This window comes from Lepus europaeus, chromosome 1, assembly GCF_033115175.1.
Source record: "Lepus europaeus isolate LE1 chromosome 1, mLepTim1.pri, whole genome shotgun sequence".
Classification (NCBI taxonomy): domain Eukaryota; kingdom Metazoa; phylum Chordata; class Mammalia; order Lagomorpha; family Leporidae; genus Lepus; species Lepus europaeus.
The window spans coordinates 148780374-148800263 of NC_084827.1; the positions used below are offsets into that span (position 1 = coordinate 148780374).

General features: G+C 39.4%; 1 protein-coding gene across 1 annotated transcript in view; it reads left to right on the top strand.

Annotated features, from left to right (window-relative positions):
* The window catches only part of PARD3B (par-3 family cell polarity regulator beta), a 1146588-nt gene that overhangs the window by 446341 nt on the left and 680357 nt on the right, over nucleotides 1-19890 (top strand). Inside the window, exon 3 of the mRNA XM_062190191.1 lies at nucleotides 19324-19495. Coding sequence (XP_062046175.1) covers nucleotides 19324-19495 — 172 coding nt within the window. The remainder of the gene's footprint in view (nucleotides 1-19323; nucleotides 19496-19890) is intronic.

A 19890-nucleotide genomic window follows, 5' to 3' on the forward strand; every position in this document is an offset into this window, starting at 1 on the left:
ATTTTGATCTACTTGAAAGGTAGAGCAGCAGCAGGAGAGAGAGAGAGAGAGAGGGAAGGAAGGGGTCTCCTGATTTACCCCCCAAATTATCACAACAGCTGGGAGTAGACCAGGGTAAAGGCAGGAGCCTGGAAATTTATCCAGGTCTCCCATGTGAGTGTCAGGGGCCCAAGCCACAATCTGCTGCTTCCCAGGCTGTATCAGCAGGAAGCTACATCAGAAGCAGAGAGGCCCAGGCTGAGGATCCATGCAGCAGGTTAAGTTCCTGCTTCTAATGTTGGAGTCCCAGCTGCTTCACTTCTAGTCCAGCTTCCTTCTAAAGTGCCTGGTAGGGCAGCCAAAGGTTTCCTTTTTTAAAAAAATATTTTTTTATTTGACAGGTAGAGTTATAGACAGTGAGAGACAGAGAGACAGGTCTTCCTTCCATTGGTTCACTCCCCAAATGGCCACTATGGCCAGAGCTACACTGATCCGAAGCCAGGAGCCAGGAGCTTCCTCCTGGTCTCCCATGTGGGTGCAGGGGCCCAAACATTTGGGCCATCCTCCACTGCCTACCCGGGCCATAGCAGAGAGCTGGACTGGAAGAACAGCTGGGACTAGAACCCGGTGCCCATATGGGATGCTGGCGCCACAGGTGGAGGATTAACCAAGTGAGCCACAGCGCCAGCCCCTAAAGGTTTCCTTTTGAAAAAGAGGAATTTGTGGCTGGCGCCGTGGCTCAATAGGCTAATCCTCCACCTTGTGGTGGCCAGCACACTGGTCGGGACACCACATTCTGTCCCGGTTGCCCCTCTTCCAGTCCAATTCTCTGCTGTGGCCAGGGAGTGCAGTGGAGGATGGCCCAAGTGTTTAGGCCCTGCACCCGCATGGGAGACCAGGAGAAGCACCTGGCTCCTGGCTTCGGATCAGCGCGGTGCACCGGCCACAGCGCGCCGGCCACAGCAGCCATTGGAGGGTGAACCAATGGTAAAGGAAGACCTTTCTCTGTCTCCCTCTCTCTCTCACTGTCCATTCTGCCTGTCAAAAATTAAAAAAAAAAAAAATTGCTTATTTGAAAGGCAGAATGACACAGAGGAAAAGGCATAGAAAAAAGATTTAAAATCAGGAGAAAGAAATTCCTTCCTTGGTTCACACATGAGTGGCAGGGACCCATGTATTAGGGCAACCTGGATAGGATGTGGAGCAGCTGGGACTTGAGCTGGTGCCCACATGGAATGCCAGTGCCGTAGGCAGAGACTTTACCCACTATACCGAAGCCACGGCCCCTCTGGATGAATATTTTCAAGTTTGCTTTGTGTTTTTACAGTCCGACTATCATTTGTTTATTTAACAGATTAACTGAAAGAATTCATGTTTCCTGATTCATTGAGAAGTGCCCCTGTGTGTTACTCACATCTGTACAGAAATAAATATAGTTTGAAACTTGCATGACAGTGAAATCAGTTGGCAGAGAAGATTGGATGAGAGAATGGCATCCTAGTAAGATAGAGAAATGTGGCTAGAAGCACAGAAATCAGGGGGACAAAACAGCTCAATCCTGGCAGCCACTTAGGTCAGTAAACACCGAAAAGCATACCAGAGTGAGGGGTAAGGACCCAGACATACATGCACACATGTATGTGCCCCTCATTATCAATCGTTAGATTCTTTCAGAGTTTTTAACCCTGTATGTTTGAAGGAGAGATAGTTTACAGAAAAGCAACAAAGATGTTTAGTGACTAGAGATCAAGGGATGTAGAAAAAAGGATAAATTATAATAAAATGGTTTTCTTCTGGGAGACAAAAACAACTTAAGGAGTTTGGAGTTTTCAGGCACATGAAAGATTTTCTTCAATGAATTTTGTGAATAGATTTTCTCACTTTTAGTAATGCACTGCTTATGTGGAATTTCAACATGAAGAATATGCATAAAACAATGGCAGATGCTTGGGTATTATAGTCATTGAAATATTAGAATTTGGTTTGTGCATTTCTTTATAGTAATAGCTTTTATCCATCTGTATTTGTTTAGAATGCGAATGTATGATTTAAAAACCAAAGGCCCATCCATCAAAACATTTCCCACCTGCTCTCTCTTAAGGGACTATCAAAGTAGTAAATTAAATGAAACCAACATTGTTTTACTACTTGCCCATCATAAAATATTACTGGTTCCAGGTGAGTGCCTATTTACAAGGGACTTTTGAAGATTTAATAGGGGTTTTAAATGAATGGAATACCATGTAATGAAAAGTCTACATCACAAACAAAACTGAAAGGTAAATTGGCAGGAAAGTCATGTGCAAAAATAAGAAAGACAAATTTAACATACATAAAAAATGCCTATGCATGTTAATAAGATACAGAAAGCAAAGACAGAGTACAAAAAGGTAATCCATTAGCTATTTATGGTTGACAAAATTATTTTCAATATCACTAGTCTACAGATAAATTGAACTTTAAATAGGACATAGTACTAGCAGCAAAATCAGCAATGATTAAAAGTAAATGACACCACTTATGACTGAGACTATGCAAAGACAGCCTATACTTTCACATATTTGGAATGGGAGAATGGTTAAACTATTTATAATATGTTGATTATACCACAAAATGTCATTAATTGTTTTCACTTTTTGATAGATTGAAATCAGGGAATTGCTTAGAATCCTTATTGAAATTGTCAAAAAACAAAATTGTATCTTAGGCAGTATGAATTAAATAGCATTAGGACATATAGATATGTTCATCGGAGACTAGAAAGCACCTGAATTTGATCCTTTTGAAGTTTTCTTGATTTTTCTCTTTATTGTACATACAAACACCACATATACAACTTGCCAGAGGGAATTGAGGGAGTTTGTGATCTCCACATCTTCTTGCCTCAACATTTTTCTTTTTGCTTGGAAAACATAAAAGCCGGAAATAGCAGGGTACATAAATGGCCCTCGAATCTGAGAATATCAGACCAAGAACTGGCTTAGAAACCCAGCACTGCCCAAGGATGACAGCAATCTGGAAAACACGTATTCCATTACTTTCAATAAGCTTGCTCAATATGTTTCCTGTTTTTGTTTTCTAAATCATAACTTTTGTGCCTATAGAAAATATTTTAAGTGCCTTTGGAAGGCCTTTTGCACTAAACTTACAAATTCACGACTAAGGCACGAGGACTATCCTTTAATTAGAGACAAGGCCTTAAAATGCAGCTACTCCTGCAAGAGGTAACACATCACATGTGACCATGAGGCAGGAGCAAGGACCCCAGCCTTCCTGTCTTCAGCCCCAATTAGCAAGGCATCATTCGCTGTGAGTTTAATACACACACAATCATAATTACAAATCTTGACATTTAGATGCTCCCGAAGTCAACACCCATCCCAGCAGGGTTAGCCACATTATCACCAGCGAAGGAGATGGAGAGCAATTAAAGCTAAGGGAAAAGGTTACTGCTACTACTCAGAGGAAGGAGTTCAGCAGCCAGATCCACCTGCAATTTCTGTGTTAATTCTTTCTAAATATTGGCTTGAAAGCCTTGTCACCCATGACAAGGAAGGTCTGAGTCTAAACGGAATATTTAAGAGAAGTGCTTCCTCGTCCCTCCATCAGGCTGCGTGCTGACCTTTCCATGGGCTCCAACACTTGCTCAGCTGTCAGGAGATGCTGGAGAAGGTAGAACATCATTGGACCTGTCATGAGGTCAATCAACTGGTGCTCAAGCCAATTTGCTAAATGTGTGCTAAAGAGTCCGTTCTCTGACCAGTCTGATGAAATGTAGTACCAATTAATCACCCGCTGCTTTTCAGGGAGTTGCAATCTTCCCCATATTTGAGGTCCGCTCAATGCTTCACCTGGCCTCTGGAGATCTCTGGCCCAGAATATGAAGCCACCCCAAGGACATATGAAGACGGCAAAACTTTTGTTTTAGGATACCAAGGTGACAAGCTAGGGGATAGGTATGCCCTTTGTACCTGCCTCAGGCCAGCACTGAACTATTTCAGTTAGAATATTCCAAGTGCTTTGCAAACACTAAAATATTCACAGTCAAGTGCATGCAAAATGCATTTCTTTGAAATTTTTGTGATATAGAAAGATCTCATTGTTTGTTCTATCAAACTATCAATTCTTTATTTGTCATTAGAAGATAGCTTTGTCCTCATTCTCTGGAGAGGCTTATTATCTGAGAGCTACTGGGTTGTCTCAAAAGCAGAAAGGTTTCTATTTTGCCTTTTACAAAATAGTCTGCTTTATTTGTAGCCAAGTCTCATAAATTAAAATACTTGTCAAAATAAATGAATAGTATGTTTGTTATATTCATGATTTAAAATCACATTTGATTGCTTACTCATTAATCCACAAAATTAAGCAATACACCCTGGATTGCAGTCATTAGCAAATAAGTGAGGTTCTTCTAATAGTCAGATGTCATGGATAACACTGTACAGTTAGTTGTGTTTGTTTCCAAACTACATATGTTAATGTACAAATTGGTTTTACAGAAGAAGGGCTTCCTCTGTAGGAAAATCAAACACTTCAATGAAGTCCACCAGGAAACAGGCTTGGGGTCACAACATGCCAGGTAGATTTTAGAAGGGCAGATTGTAAGATGCAATTTTGCATTGAACCTCAAGGCTAGGCAAAAGATATTATAGGAGCATGCGTGGTAATGCAGGTGTTCTGTGTTCCTAAAAACAGTCCACAGGCTCTGCTCTCCCTTTTGGATATAACACACAACTTTAGACTCATTTAGCTCAGTAATTATTTCCATGTGCCAAACACCATGCTAAGAGCTTGGAAGTCAGTTGTACTTCAGTCTATCATCTGTAAAATGGGCACAACAGTGCTTTCCTCCTAGAATTTCTAATGAGGATGAAATATCACTTGTAAGCACTTGGAAGAGTACCCAGCACATAGTGAGGGCTGTACAGTCATGAATGGCCCAACACTATGGGTGTGCCCTGAGAAATGGGTTCTTAGGCAATCTGGTCATTGAGTGGACATCATAGAGTATATTTTCATATGCTCACACAAACTTGGATGGTATAGGCTCTATATTTCTTTGTATATGCACTGTCATTAAAATGTCATTGTGTAGCACACGACTGTAGAACTATTTATATATGTGTATGTATATCTCTCTGTGTGTGTGTGTATATATATATATATATATAAAATTAGTGCCATGACCCATAGTTTTAAGTAGCTTACAACATGAGGACAGGTAAATCAGAATTCTTCGTGCTGTTTGACAGGTGATGATAGAGGCAAAGATTCAGTGTTGTGTGTGTGCTGGGGAGCCTGGTAAAGGTCTTGCATGGGAATTTTGAACTTTATTGTGAACATTTTTTGGAGCTTTTTGAAGCTGCACCAATACCATGTCAGATGTGAGTGAGGGAAAGACCACTCCAGCACTACTGTTGGGGTTAAATGTTGGCAAGATTGGAAACCAGAAATGAATCCAGACCCATTCTGTGTTCCTGGGAATGTGAGGGCCTGGTCAGAGGTAGTGCCATTCTTAGTTAGAAGGGGATAATCCCTGCAGGGAGAAATCAACCTTAGGTTCCAGTGAGTCTCTGCCTTCTGGACTGGTTAGAGTATAGAAATTGTAGAGAAGTATGGAAAATAAAACTGAGCCAGTTAAATTATTTAATAAGGATCTTAGAGTGCGATAAAAGTAGTGCTTTATAAAATATTTTTCTATATGCTATATTCCAGTTTCTAATGTGAGGTCTATTTGCTTAAAATATTCTTTCAAAACTGCAAGTATGATGTGTTATTGTTGTTGAGTGACTTGAAGAAAACGACATTGTGTGTGTGTGTGTGTGTGTGGGTCCATGCATTTTAAACATACCAATCAGTATTTTGTCTTCACTTCTAATAACATACACCCTTCTAAGGCCTTCAAAGCCCTTGAGAGTTGGTAAAATTGAGGCACCATCTAGTGACATGCTGCATAAATGGCAAGTGCAGCTACCCAGTGGATTCGGATCAGATCATCCTTGAGAATTTTACAGGCAATTTAACCCAGATATTTTACCTTCAATTTTCTTGTGTATCTGTTATTTTTAATATATGCAATTCAGGGGCACCAGGACTATTAATTTTGACAAGGTATGTAACTGGTTATTTTTAAATTCTGACATTTGTATTATCCTGATAATGCTTGTCACTTTTCCTAGATTCTTCACGTAAGTTTTCTGCTTCCATAGCTGCCTCTCAGGTCTTCCTGAGATGGGTCTTTGTGGCTGCCCCCTGATTTTCTTGGGACCCTTTGCCCTACCCCTGCTGTGGATGGGAAAATGCACAGAGGAAAGGTTGACTCAGGCTTCCTCTGTGTCTGTGAGATAAGATTTGTGAGTGTTGTTTAATAAAAGGGGAACTGATGTCACCAAGGAAAGTAAAGGATGCTGTGGAAACAAAGTCAGTATTCTCTTAAGCTTGTCAAATGCTAACATAGCATTGTTAATTTGCTTTTAATATTTATTTATTTGAAAGATATACACACACACACACACACACAGAGAGACATCTTCCATATACTGGTTCACTCCCCAAATGGCTGCAACGGCCAGAGCTGGGTTGATCCAAAGCCAGGAGCCAGAAGCTTCTTCTCGGCCTCCCATGTGGGTGCAGGGGCCCAAGCACTTATGTCATTTTCCACTGCTTCCCCAGGTGCATTAGCAGGGCTCTGGATCATAAGTGGAGAAGCTGAGACTCAAGCTGGTGTCATATGGGAGACTGGCAGAGGAAGCACAGGCTTTACCCTCTATGCCACAGTGCTGGCCCCAGCATTGTGATATTTTAATTTAAGTCACTCAGGAAAAATGGGATTCATTCTGAGTATAAAATGTGTTTCTTGGGCCAGCACTGTGGCGTGATTAATGAAGCCTCTGCCTGCGGTGCTGGCATCCCATGTGGATGTCTGTTCAGTCCCAGCTGGGCCATTTCCAATCCAGGTCTCTGTGCCTGGGAAAGCAGCAGAGGATGGCCCAAGTGATTGTGCCCCTGCATCCATGTGGGACAACTGAGGGAGGCTCCAAGGTTCTGATCAGCTTAGCTCCAGCTGTTGGAGCCATTTGGGGAGTGAACCAAGGGATGGAGACCTCTCTCTCTCTCTCTCAAATAAATAAATAAATAAATAGATCTCTTAAAAAATGTGTTTCATGTGCACTTGGCCTCTTAGCAACATACTACGTAATCAAAGAAGGTAAATATGTTTTTGGGTGTTCCATGGGTGGATTTTTAATGGACATAGTTTATCTTGTTATGGGGCAATTTAGGCAGTCACCTCTTTATAAAGCGATAAGGATAATTTTTTAATACTGTTGAATAAATCCTATTGTTTTCCCTGGTATTTAACATAAAGCTGTAAAGTTTATAGAGGTTCCTATTACAGACTTTGATTTTGAGGAGGAGATGAAAATAGGTTTATCTCATTTGCTGGATGTTGACTTAACTTTCTGGGAACACAGCTGTTACATATGTCCTTGTTCTGAGGATGCAAGATTACAACCTAGGAGCTGATGAAGAAGCTCAGATGAACCTGCTAATTTTGAAATCCAGATTAAATGCTTTTAGCTATCTATCAAAATCCTAGGAAGGAAGAGATCCTATTTTGAAACCTTTGTTTAAAGTGGCATAAAATTAGCTCACACAGCCAATTGTTATTTAGTTACCAACAGATGCAGACATTTAAATGAAATTCTGCAGCGTCTCAAACCCTCCCCAAAGGTGATAATGTGTTTTCTTCTACTTGTGAAATTGTTGTAATTTCACAGTCGTACTTAGATTTAATTGTGTTTATTAAGATTTGAGACAAATGAATCCAATTTCATTTTGTAGGATACTGTATTTTTTCCTTGGTCTTTTAATTTGACTTGATAGCTGTTGGTGACATGGAATATGTATTGAGCAGTAAAGAATAGCAGTACATTGTTAAGTTCAAGTTTCAACCAAAGAACTCAATATGGCAAATAAGCCTTTCGTGGTAGTGCATTAGTTCATCTGACATGTAATTAAAATAGAGCCCTGTATTTCTCAGTGTAATTACTAATAAAAATGCTTTTATAAATACAGCTTATTATGCTCTGTGAGCACTTGGATGATTCTTTTTTGTTCTCTACATAGCCTACAGATAATAGCATCAGATTATAAAATCTCAGGCTATAAAAGTGACAGAATACTACAGGTTGACAAGAGAATAAACCACACCATGAATATTGAGGGAATCTGCAACAAATGTACTCCTTGGCATTTATTGCTAAAATATTTACTTGTCAACACAGCAGCTAAAGGCATTGGTAGATTGCTTCATGTTATGGCCAGAACACAAAAGATAGTGAAAACCAGGCAATGGTAGGTGGAAGAGCAGTACTGCCTGTCTAAGGGTTGTGTGTTCTTGTGTGATGAAGAGCAAGGGAAAAAAAAAACAAAACAAAAATTACCTATTTGATGTGTTTGATCTTGGTACTTTCTGTGTTCCTCTGTCAATCCTGTGATGAAGAGATTAAAGAGAAACAACAAAGCCAAAGCAGAATGGTGATAAACAAGTCAAGTGGGACTTGGTTTGGAAGCCAGGGAATGATAGTTACGGTAGGAAAAGGGATTGTATTTAACGTTCCCTTGTATACCAGGCTCTATGCTAAGCATTTGGGTGTGTTTGGAATTTATCAAGAAAATTAATATTCTACTCCTTTACACACCAAAACACACACATGTACACTCAGACACCCATGTGATGTTGCTCATAACAGACTTATTGTTCCAGTATAAAAACAGTTCTGAGTTCCTAAAGGGATATTGACTCTGTGAAATTGTACACATCTCTTTGATGATATCTGTTATTTAGGGTCATGGATGTTATAAATTATCCAAAGTTATTTTCTTCCTTTTTGATCTTTCAGTTTTGTTGTTGTTGCTTTGGCCTTTCCTATTCTTTTTACCTATATAAGGTGATGAGAAAAAGATGGAAATATTTTCTACACTAAGATTTTTTTTTCTAGGAGAAATCTGGATGCTTCTTCCAGGTGCTTGTGGAGGAGAGGTTACATGTACTTAAAAAAAACTAGTGTTTAGTCTCTGAATTGAAAATATCAATCAGCATTGACAACTGATGTCTAATTATTGATAATACACCTCTCATACCACATTCATGTATTTGCCTATGTATCTACCTAATTCCTATTTAAAACGTAGGAATATTCAAGAGAAATATATGCTACTTTGACCTCTCAAGCAGATGCAAAAATCATCCACAATAAATATGGCACATTATCCTGATACCTTAATTTTACTGACAATTAGAAAAACTTTTCATGTTAAAAGGAGCATGAAAGTTTGTAAAGTATAGAATGTAAAATTATATAATTTTGTGAAATAAAGCTGAGCATTCCCATTTTGAGCTTGTGATCTCCCACTTCAGACAGTGTGAGTATTTGCCCAGGTCACATAAGTTATTAAGCTACTTTGGGGAACACATTTAGAAGTTTCACACTAAGTTAAAGTGGTCTGTTGGAAGAATGGTAAGCATTGCATCGTAGTTACAGGGGTTGCAGTGCTAACCCTGGCCCCTGTCTCTCACCCTACACCTTTACTTTAACACCTCCACACCTTCAGATAACTTGATTCCCTCTTTTGAAAATGAGCCTGAAAAGGAAAGAGAAGACACAGAATATCCACTTTGGGAGTTAAATGTAGCAGAAGCACCTTCCCCAGTGTTGAGTATGAAGTGAGAAATTTCTCCATCATCATTTAAAATGCAAAAGCAACAATAATGACCATCATGGGAACTTGAGCACCTTAAAGGTGAATAGTGTATCACATTGATTGATTTGTGAACATTGAACCATCCCTGCATACCAGGGATAAATCCCACTTGGTCTGGGTGGATGATTTTTCTGATGTGTTGTTGTATTCTATTGGCGAGAATTTTATTGAGGATTTTTGTGTCTATGTTCATCAGGGATATTGGTGTGTAATTCTCTTTCAATGCTGCATCTTTCTCTGGCTTAGGAATTAAGGTGATGCTGGCTTCATAGAAAGAATTTGGGAGAATTCCCTCTTTTTTGATTGTTCTGAATAGTTTGAGAAGAATTGGAGTAGTTCTTCTCTAAATGTCTGGTAGAATTCAGCAGTGAATCCATCTGGTCCTGGGCTTTTCTTTGTTGGGAGGGCCTTTATTACTGTTTCAATTTCTGTGTCAGTTATGGGTCTGTTTAGGTTTTCTATGTCTTCCTGGCTCAATTTAGGTAGATTGCATGTGTCCAGGAATCTATCCATTTCTGATAGATTTCCCTGTTTGCTGACATACAACTCTTTGTAGTAATTTCTGATGATTCTTTTTATTTCTGTGGTGTCTTGCTACATTTCCTTTTTCATCTCTGATTTTATTGATTTGGGTCTTTTCTTTTTTTTAGTTAGTTGAGCCAATGGTGTGTCAATTTTACTCATTTTTTCAAAAAACCAGCTCTTCGTTTGGCTTATTTTTTGTAATGTTTTTTGGATTCAATCCTGTTGATTTCTTCTATGATTTTAATTATTTCTCTTCTCCTACTAGATTTGGGTCTGGTTTGCTGCAGTTTTTCTAGGTACTTGAGATGCGTTGAAAGCTCATTTATTTGGTGCCTTTCCAATTTCTTGATGTAGGCACCTATTGCTATAAACTTCCCTCTCAACACTGCTTTTGCTGTATCCCATAAGTTTTGATATGTTGTGTTGTTATCCTCATTTACTTCCAGAAAGTTTTTGATTTCTCTTTTGATTTCTTCTATGACCCATTGTTCATTCAGGAGCATATTGTTCAGTCTCCATGTGTTTGCATACTCTCTAGGGATTCCTGAGTTGCTAATTTCCACCGTCATTCTGCTGAAAATCAATCAATGTGATACACCACATTAACAAACTGCAGAATAAAAATCATATTATTATCTCAATAGATGCAGAGAAAGCATTCAATAAAATTCAACACCCTTTCATGATGAAAACCCTAAGCAAATTGGGTATAGAAGGAATATTCCTCAATATAATAGAGCAATTTATGAAAAACCCATGGCCACCATCCTATTGAATGGGGAAAAGTTGGAAGCATTTCCACTGAGATCTGGTACTAGACAGGGATGCCCACTCTCACCACTGCTATTCAATATAGTTCTGGAGGTTTTAGCCAGAGCCATCAGGCAAGAAAAAGAAATTAAAGGGATACAAATTGGGAAGGAAGAAGTCAAACTATCCCTCTTTGCAGACGACATGATTCTTTATTTAGGGGATTCAAAGAACTCTACTAAGAGACTATTGGAACGCAGAAGAGTTTGGCAAAGTAGCAGTATATAAAATCAATGAACAAAAATCAACAGCCTTTGTATACACAGGCAATGCCATGGTTGAGAAAGAACTTCTAAGATCAATCCCATTCACAATAGCTACAAAAACAATCAAATACCTTGGAATAAACTTAACCAAGGATGTTAAAGATCTCTACGATGAGAATTACAAAATCTTAAAGAAATAGAAGAGGGTAACAAAAAATGGAGAAATCTTCCATGCTCATGGATTGGAAGAATCAACATCATCAAAATGTCCATTCTCCCAAAAGCAATTTGTAGATTCAATGCAATACCAATTGATACCAAATACATTATTCTCAGATCTGGAAGAAATGATGCTGAAATTCATATGGAGATGCAGGAGACCTCAAATAGCAAAAGCAATTTTGTACAACAAAAACAAAGCCAGAGGCATCACAATACCAGATTTCAGGACATACTCCAGGGCAGTTGTAATCAAAACAGCATGGTACTGGTACAGAAACAGATGGACAGACCAATGGAACAGAATAGAAACACCAGAAATCAACCCAAACGTCTACAGCCAACTTATATTTAAAAGGATCTAAAATCATTCCCTGGAACAAGGACAGTCTATTCAATAAATGGTGCTGGGAAAACTGGATCTCCACGTGCAGAAGCTTGAAGCAAGACCCCTACCTTACACCTTACACAAAAATCCACTCAACATGGATTAAAGACCTAAATCTACGACCTGACACCATCAAATTATTAGAGAGCATTGGAGAAACCCTGCAAGATATTGGCACCGGCAAAGACTTCCTGGAAAAGACCCTGGAGGTGCAGGCAGTCAAAGCCAAAATTAACTATTGGGATTGCATCAAATTGAGAAGTTTCTGTACTGCAAAAGAAACAGGAGAGTGAAGAGGCAACTGACAGAATGGGAAAAAAATATTTGCAAACTATGCTACAGATAAAGGATTAATAACCAGAATCTACAAAGAGATCAAGAAACTCCACAGCAACAAAACAAACAACCCACTTAAGAGATGGGCCAAGGACCTCAACAGACATTTTTCGAAAGAGGAAATCCAAATGGCCAACAGGCACATGAAAAAATGTTCAAGATCACTAGCCATCAGGGAAATGCAAATCAAAACCACAATGAGGTTTCACCTCACCCCGGTGAGAATGGCTCACATTCAGAAATCTACCAACAATAGATGCTGGCAAGGATGTGGGAAAAAAGGGACACTAACCCACTCTTGGTGGGAATGCAAACTGGTTAAGCCACTATGGAAGTCAGTCTGGAGATTCCTCAGAAACTTGAATATAACCCTACCATTCAATCCAGCCATCCCACTCCTTGGAATTTACCCAAAGGAAATTAAATTGGCAAACAAAAAAGCAGTCTGCACCTTAATGTTTATTGCTGCTCAATTCACAATAGCTAAGACCTGGAATCAACCCAAATGCCCATCAACAGTAGACTGGATAAAGAAATTAGGGGATATGTACTCTACAGAATACTATACAGCAGTCAAAAACAATGAAATCCGGTCATTTGCAACAAAATGGAGGAATCTGGAAAACATTATGCTGGGTGAATTAAGCCAGTCCCAAAGGGACAAATATCATATGTTTTCCCTGATCGGTGACAACTAATTGTGCACCAAAAAGGAAACCTGTTAAAGTGAAATGGTCACTATGAGAAACGGTGACTTGATCAGCCCTTGCCCTGACTGTTGATGAACAACTTAATACTTTATCCCTCTTAGTATTTTTTTTGTCTGTTCTACTTAATACTATTGGTTAAATTCTGTAATTAATACACAGTTATTCTTAAGTGTTGAAACTTAACTGAAAAGTGATCCCTGTTAAATATAAGAGTGGGAATAAGAGAGGGAAGAGATGTACAATTTGGGACATGCTCAAGTTGACTTGCCCCAAATGGTAGAGTTAGAAACATACCAGGGGAATCCAATTCAATCCCATCAAGGTGGCATGTACCAATGCCATCTCACTAGTCCATTTAATCAATTTCTGTTCACAATTGATCATAATGATAGGTCTAAGAGTCAAAGGGATCACATAAACAAGACTAGTGACTGAAAATACTAACTGATAGAATCAAAAAGGGAGAGAACGATCCAACATGGGAAGCGGGAGACACAGCAGACTCATAGAATGGCAGATGTCCTAAACAACACTCTGGCCTCAGAATCAGCCCGTAAGGCATTCGGACCTGGCTGAAAAGCCCGTGAGAGCATTTCAGGCATGGAAAGCCAAGACACTCTGGCAAAAAAAACAAAAACAAAACAAACAAAAAAAAAAAACAACCCTAAGTGAAAGATCTCCTCAAATGAGATCCCAGTAGAAAGAACAGGCCATCAAAGAAGGAGGTGCCTTTCTCTGAAGGGAGGAGAGAACTTCCACTTTGACTATGACCTTGTCTAAGATCAGAGTCAGCGAACTCAAAAGGCTTCCATAGCTTTGGCAACTCATGTCAAGAGCCTAGGGTGATTACTTATGCCATAAACAAGAGTGTCAATTTGTTAAGTCAACAACAGGAGTCACTGTGCACTTATTCCTCATGTAGGATCTCTGTCCTTAATGTGCTGTACATTGTGATTTAATGCTATAACTAGTACTCAAACAGTATTTTTCACTTTGTGTTTCTATATGGGTGCAAACTTTTGAAATCTTTACTTTATATACAGAAGATCAGTTTAGTATATATTAAGATAATTGAAAATGAATCTTGATGTGAATGGAAGGGGAGAGGGAGCGGGAAAGGGGAGGGTTGCGGGTGGGAGAGAAGTTATGGGGGGGGGCATTGTAATCCATAAGCTGTACTTTGGAAATTTATATTCATTAAATAAAAGTTTAAAAAAAAAGTGAATAGTGGTCATTTATAGACATTTTTAAAATTTTACTTTGAGTGTTTATTCTAAAAAACTTTGAAAAATCTAGATATTTTTCTTGCTGTTTTAGTTTTTATTAGCTATTTTGGCTTGTGTTTCACTTACTGTTTTTAATCAGATATATACTGAGCACCTATTATGTCACATGCACTTTTTTGGCCAGCATGGATACAGCAATCATCAGTGTAGACAAAAAGAATTTTAAAAATAAAGGAGGAAAATACAGAGAGAGGTGGGGATTTGGAATTTAACGTGGCCAGTGTGGTGTTTGAGTAACGATCAGAAGGGCGATGCCAAGCAAGTATCTCTCTGGTGGATGACTGTTTCTGGAAGACAGAACAAACTCAGGAACACAAGGCGGGTGAGAAGATGATGGAGCAGCTGAACAGAGCCCTCAACAAGGCAAGGGGTAATCAGAACATGAAGGCAGACACACCATGCAGGAGCAATGACCTGGCCTTGGGTGGGCTTTTCTCCAAGTGAAGTTGAAGGTCTTACAGGGGTGGCATCAGAGGAGAGATGGGATCTGACTTATGTTTTACCAAGATCACTGTGGCTGCCACACTGAGCATTCCTTGGTGAGGAACAGCAGCCTAGACAGTAACGAGGAAGCTAGTCAGGAGGCTGTGGAAGGGGGACACTAAGGCAGCTGGGTGCAAAGTCATAACAGCAGAGATGGTGAGATTGGTCTAAAGCTGGTTATTTTGTGAGATGTGTTGAGAATTTGAATATGAGTGAGGTTTATAAAATACTGAGAAAGGAGTAAAGAGAGGAGGGAGGGACGAGGTTTTACTATCAGGCTTTTGGCCTAAGTAATCTGAACGGATGTGTTACTACTCACTGGGACATGATAGACTATGAAGTGAGGTTTGAAGGATCATTTTGTTCAGTTTTTGACAGGTTAGGGGATTGACTTTCTGATCCTAGAGTTCAGGAAGAAGGTCCAGGTTGCAGATTTAAATTCGAGATTTATCAGCACGTAGTACTATCTAAGCCATTAGACAGATGAGATCACTAAACACATTTAGACAGAAGCTCTTTAACATTTTTGGAGGTGAAATCTGTGAGATGAAGAGCAATAGGCTAAAGAAAACTTAATTGAGAGCCCGATAATTAAAGGGAAAAGTGTGACATCCTGTGAGGCAAGAAGGCTAGGTGAGGAGGAGCAGTAGTCATCCATGTGCTAAAACCAATGCAAATGCACTCCCTTGGATTTTACAATCTGGAGATTTATCTTTAAATGTTTGTTTATTTCCAACTACTTGAAAGGCATAGTGAGAGCTTGAGAGTGAGGGAAGGGGGAAGGGAGAGAGAGAGAGAGAGAGAGAGAGAGAGAGAAATGTTCCCTTTGTTGGTTCACTATGCAAATACTCACAGGCCAACAAGTTTCCCATGTGGGTGGCAGACAAAGCCACCAGAGTGCATTAGTAGGAATCTGGATTATAAAAGGAGTAGGGAATTGAACTGAAAGGCCCAATGGGATGTGGACATCTTAAGTAGCAGTTTAGCCTGTTATGCCACAACACACTTGCCCTGGAAATTGCTTTAGTCTCATTAAGAGCAGCTTTGTTGGAGCATAGGGATGAGAACTTGACTAGAGTGGTTTCAGGAAAGAATGGGAGGGTGAAGATTGAGGACTGCTATAAACAATTCTTAATTTTTGCTTTCGAGGGAAGGCATGAACTGGGGTATAACTTGTAGGAGAAAGTGGGTCCTGTAAAGGTGTTTTTATTTTTGTTTGGAAGAATTAAGCATTTATAAACTGATCTGTTTCTGGAGAACAGATGCCTAAATTCTGACAGGGGACTGTGGGAACAGAAGACTTGATTTTAAGTAAAGGCTGTGTGAACAGATCATTTTGGATGTTGGTGTCTGGGAAACAGCAGTGCTGTATTGGGCGACAAGAGAACATGGACACCACAGGAGAGCAGAAGGTGCAGACCATACACAGAGCAGCAAAAGAGGAAGGCATCCAAGTCAATATTGCCTGTTCACATTTTTTCATAGAGTGTAGGTGACTGTAGCCCCTAAGGCAATAGTGAAGATTCTTCCACAAACCACAGCAGTTTACTCTAGGTAAAACCTTAACACAAATGTGGTTTAAAAAAATTTTTTTTAAATAAAGCAGGCATTTGGGGCACAGTTTACATTGCCATTTGGGATTCCCATGTTCTCTATACTGGAGTGCTTGGGTCTGAGTGCCACCTCTGCTCATAACAGCTTCTTGTGAATGTGTACCGAGAGGTAGTAGTGGTGGCTGAAATAGTTGGGTCCCTGACATACCTGTGGGAGACCTGGTTTGGGTTCTGGGCTCCTGGCTTCTGCCTACCCCAGCTTTGGATGATGTGGGCATTTGAGGGATAAACCAGCAGACAGTACCCTCCCCCTTTCCTCGTTTTACTCTCCCTCTCTCCATTACAAATATACAAATAAATAAAATTTTAAGAAAGTTTTAAAATGAATTTCCTTCTTTCATATATAGCTCCTCTCTGTGGGAAAGGTAACTTTGAATGGGCTTCAAAGCAGAAGGAAGAGGCTGTTTCCATGCACTGGATGAGGGAAGCCAGCATGCCTTCTGGTGAGGAGCCAGAGCAGCGGTCTGTTTACTAATTGTCTCCATAGCACTGCCTTCAAGGAGTTCTGCTCCCCATGATGGAGGTGTTCATATGAATCAAATAATCTAGCTAACAGGGACCTGCAGCATGCAGTTTAAATGGATTATCAATGTTGAAACTAGTGTAAATCTGAGTATATTGCACACATGGAGGTGAAGACCAGATGGAGAACATCACTCCTATCAGTCAGCACCCACGGGGCCAGTGGCTTTGTCTGGGCACCACTGATTCACAAGTTGGTCATCTTCTTCCCAAGAGGAGAGACTTTGCTTTATACAGTCACCCAGACTGGGCCCTGCTGAGATAATTCTTGTCCCATCATGAGATTGGCAGATGAAATAGGCAATTAATTAATCAAGGAGATTATGAGACTTGGAAAGTATTCAGTTCTCGCTATTATCATCCACAAGAAGAATCACATATCGCCTGTATCTCCAAAATGTGGGATTCATATTCTCTAGGGAACAGCATACCCTCATGAACAAACTACAAATAGTTGACAGTGTCACCTCCCTTTTAACAGTGTTCCCTTTTGGAAAATGTTTGGCAGTGTGGTCTGAATCCCTTGGTTGGAAATTAAGAAGATTCTGTTACCAGCTGAAATTTAGTTTGTGGCCTTAGGAAACAAAATTGCCAAACTACTATGCTCTCCCATTAGATAAATAGGAATAATACTGTGACTGCAAAGGCCATGTTCTGGTGTGAAAAGAACATATGGCAAAGTAAAGTGTCTTCAGAAGAAAGAGTATAGGTAATGATTTATGAGTTATCAATTTTAAGCATCTGCATTATAACTTTAACTGATACTCCTTTTTTCTGTTTCCCTCCATATTTAAACCACTTAGGTTAGACTCAGATTTTCAAATGTTGTTGGAGGAAACTAAGATATTCCTAACTTACACAGAACTGTTCATAGTATCAATTTAATATCATTGACTAATTGATGCATTAAAATGAGCATTACTGATAACAGTTAGAATTCACCAGTGTGCAAAAATGTAACTAAGGCATAGAAATGGTGAAGAAAATATCATTTCTACTATGTTTTAAAAATGCATTTTATTTTCCTTTTCAGGATTTAAAGTGTTAAAGTTTTCTCTCTGGCCAGATGATTAGAAAGATACAGCTCTACTGATTATTTTTATACTAGAATAATCTTTCTTTATTAATCCATTTAAGTCTATTTCAAATCAGTTCATCAGTGCTTCCAATTAAAAATAGAAAATGCATGTGCTCAATTTCAAGAATTAAAAATAATGCCTTGGGAGTAGCATTTCTTTGCTGTGGTGAGAGGATTGTTGGATTTTCCAATTAAAGAATTCTCCATACTGGAAATGAGTAGTCAATTATGAAAATTATTTTTGAATAGCCAATTTGCATATCCCTAATTGTATTCATTTCTTTCGAAAGGCTGAACTTGGAATTTATGATGTTTTGATTGGTTAACCCTGCACTTGTGTTATTAATCCTATCGCCAACAAGGTTCCCCTATGAATGGGACTTAGAGTGCCTTTCCTGGGTAAAGATTTGAATCCTAACTAGGCTTGTTTTACTTAATGAATGAAAACTGAAGATTTACTAGTAGTTTTCAAGTTTACACACTCTGCTCTTTATTGGACTGAAGAGTGGCACCCCTGAGCTGCCTCCGCAGGCACATTTGGACTTTCCTCCTATGAAGTTTCTCTGTGATGGTGCTGTCTGCTGGCCACAAAGGCATTTTCACTGGAGCCATCCTCACTAGGGTCTGCACCACTTCTTGCCTTTTTGTTTTACATTTCTCCCTTGTTTTATTGAAAAAAAAAATGATTTGGAAATGTACAGTTGAAGTTTTTATATTAATGATAGAATAAATCTCATATGAAATAAAATTGAGATGAGTATGGGAATAATTAGGATAAAAGTGCTGATGCTTTGTTTCACTGGATTTAGCATTCATTGAACATAAACCAGTCAGCATGGTATTCATCATGAAGGAAAATAACAAAATGAAAGAGAAGGCGTGCACAAAAATGAGATATGTATGTATGCGACACAAACACATATGTGTGTAAGTAGACCCACACTCTGTGTGTGTGTGCACGTGTGAATGTGTGAATGTGTCTGGGACGAATATAGCTCAAGATTTTGCAGTGTGTTTTAGCTCTCTCAGGCTAAAATGTCCACTTATACCACATATGTCTACCGTTTACATTTTGGATTTCAACTTCCATTTTAGAGAAAGCTCTTACAGAGGGAATGAAGTCCTTCCAGGCATGTGATTCCTTTAAAGAGAGTTCACCAAAATTAGCTATTTCAGGAATAGACAAAGTAAACAAAGGAGCAAACCATTCATTATTTCCTGGCCATTGTGCATATCAACATAGTATTATTGAAGAACTGAGAGTTGTGATACAATAACATACAAGTTTCAGCTTCAGGGAGTTATTTTCTTTACAACCACATAAAGATCTCAATCGGCTAGCTAGCCTCCGTGCGATACACGTGTCCTACAAAGTAATTAGTGTTGTTTGGCCTTGTTTGTAGCTGATTGCCGTGTTTGACGAACGAGAACCGCTCCACAAGATCGAGAGCCCCAGCGGAAACCCTGGAGATCCACAAAGCCCAGATGCATTTGAGACAGAAGTGGCTGCCCAACTGGCTGCATTCAGACCAATTGGCGGGGAGATTGAAGTAACCCCTTCTGCTCTGAGATTAGGTAGGTGTTCATTCCTGCTCGCCCTTCCAGCTACTTGAAAATCCATCATTATGTTGACTGTGTAGCATCATTGCTTTCCAGTTAATATTTGTCTTTAAGAAAATTTGTGGTCTGTCTTTTCTCTAGTTTTCTTTCTTTCTTGACTTACTTCTTTGCAGCTGCCGATGCTCCGGTAGGTGGGTGCAGTTTTTGTTGGACTGATGGTGGAACTGAATTGTGTGCCCTTGAAGTAACTAGTGGGAGGCAGGTTGTAAATGACAGGCTTGCCTGTATCCCCGGAGGATTGCTTGGAGAAAAAGAAGTACCTGAAGAAAGTCATTTGGAAGAAGCTAAGAGTTACAAGGAATTCAGAATAGAAATAAAGGTCATTGTCTCTTCTTAATCATTCTTTCTGT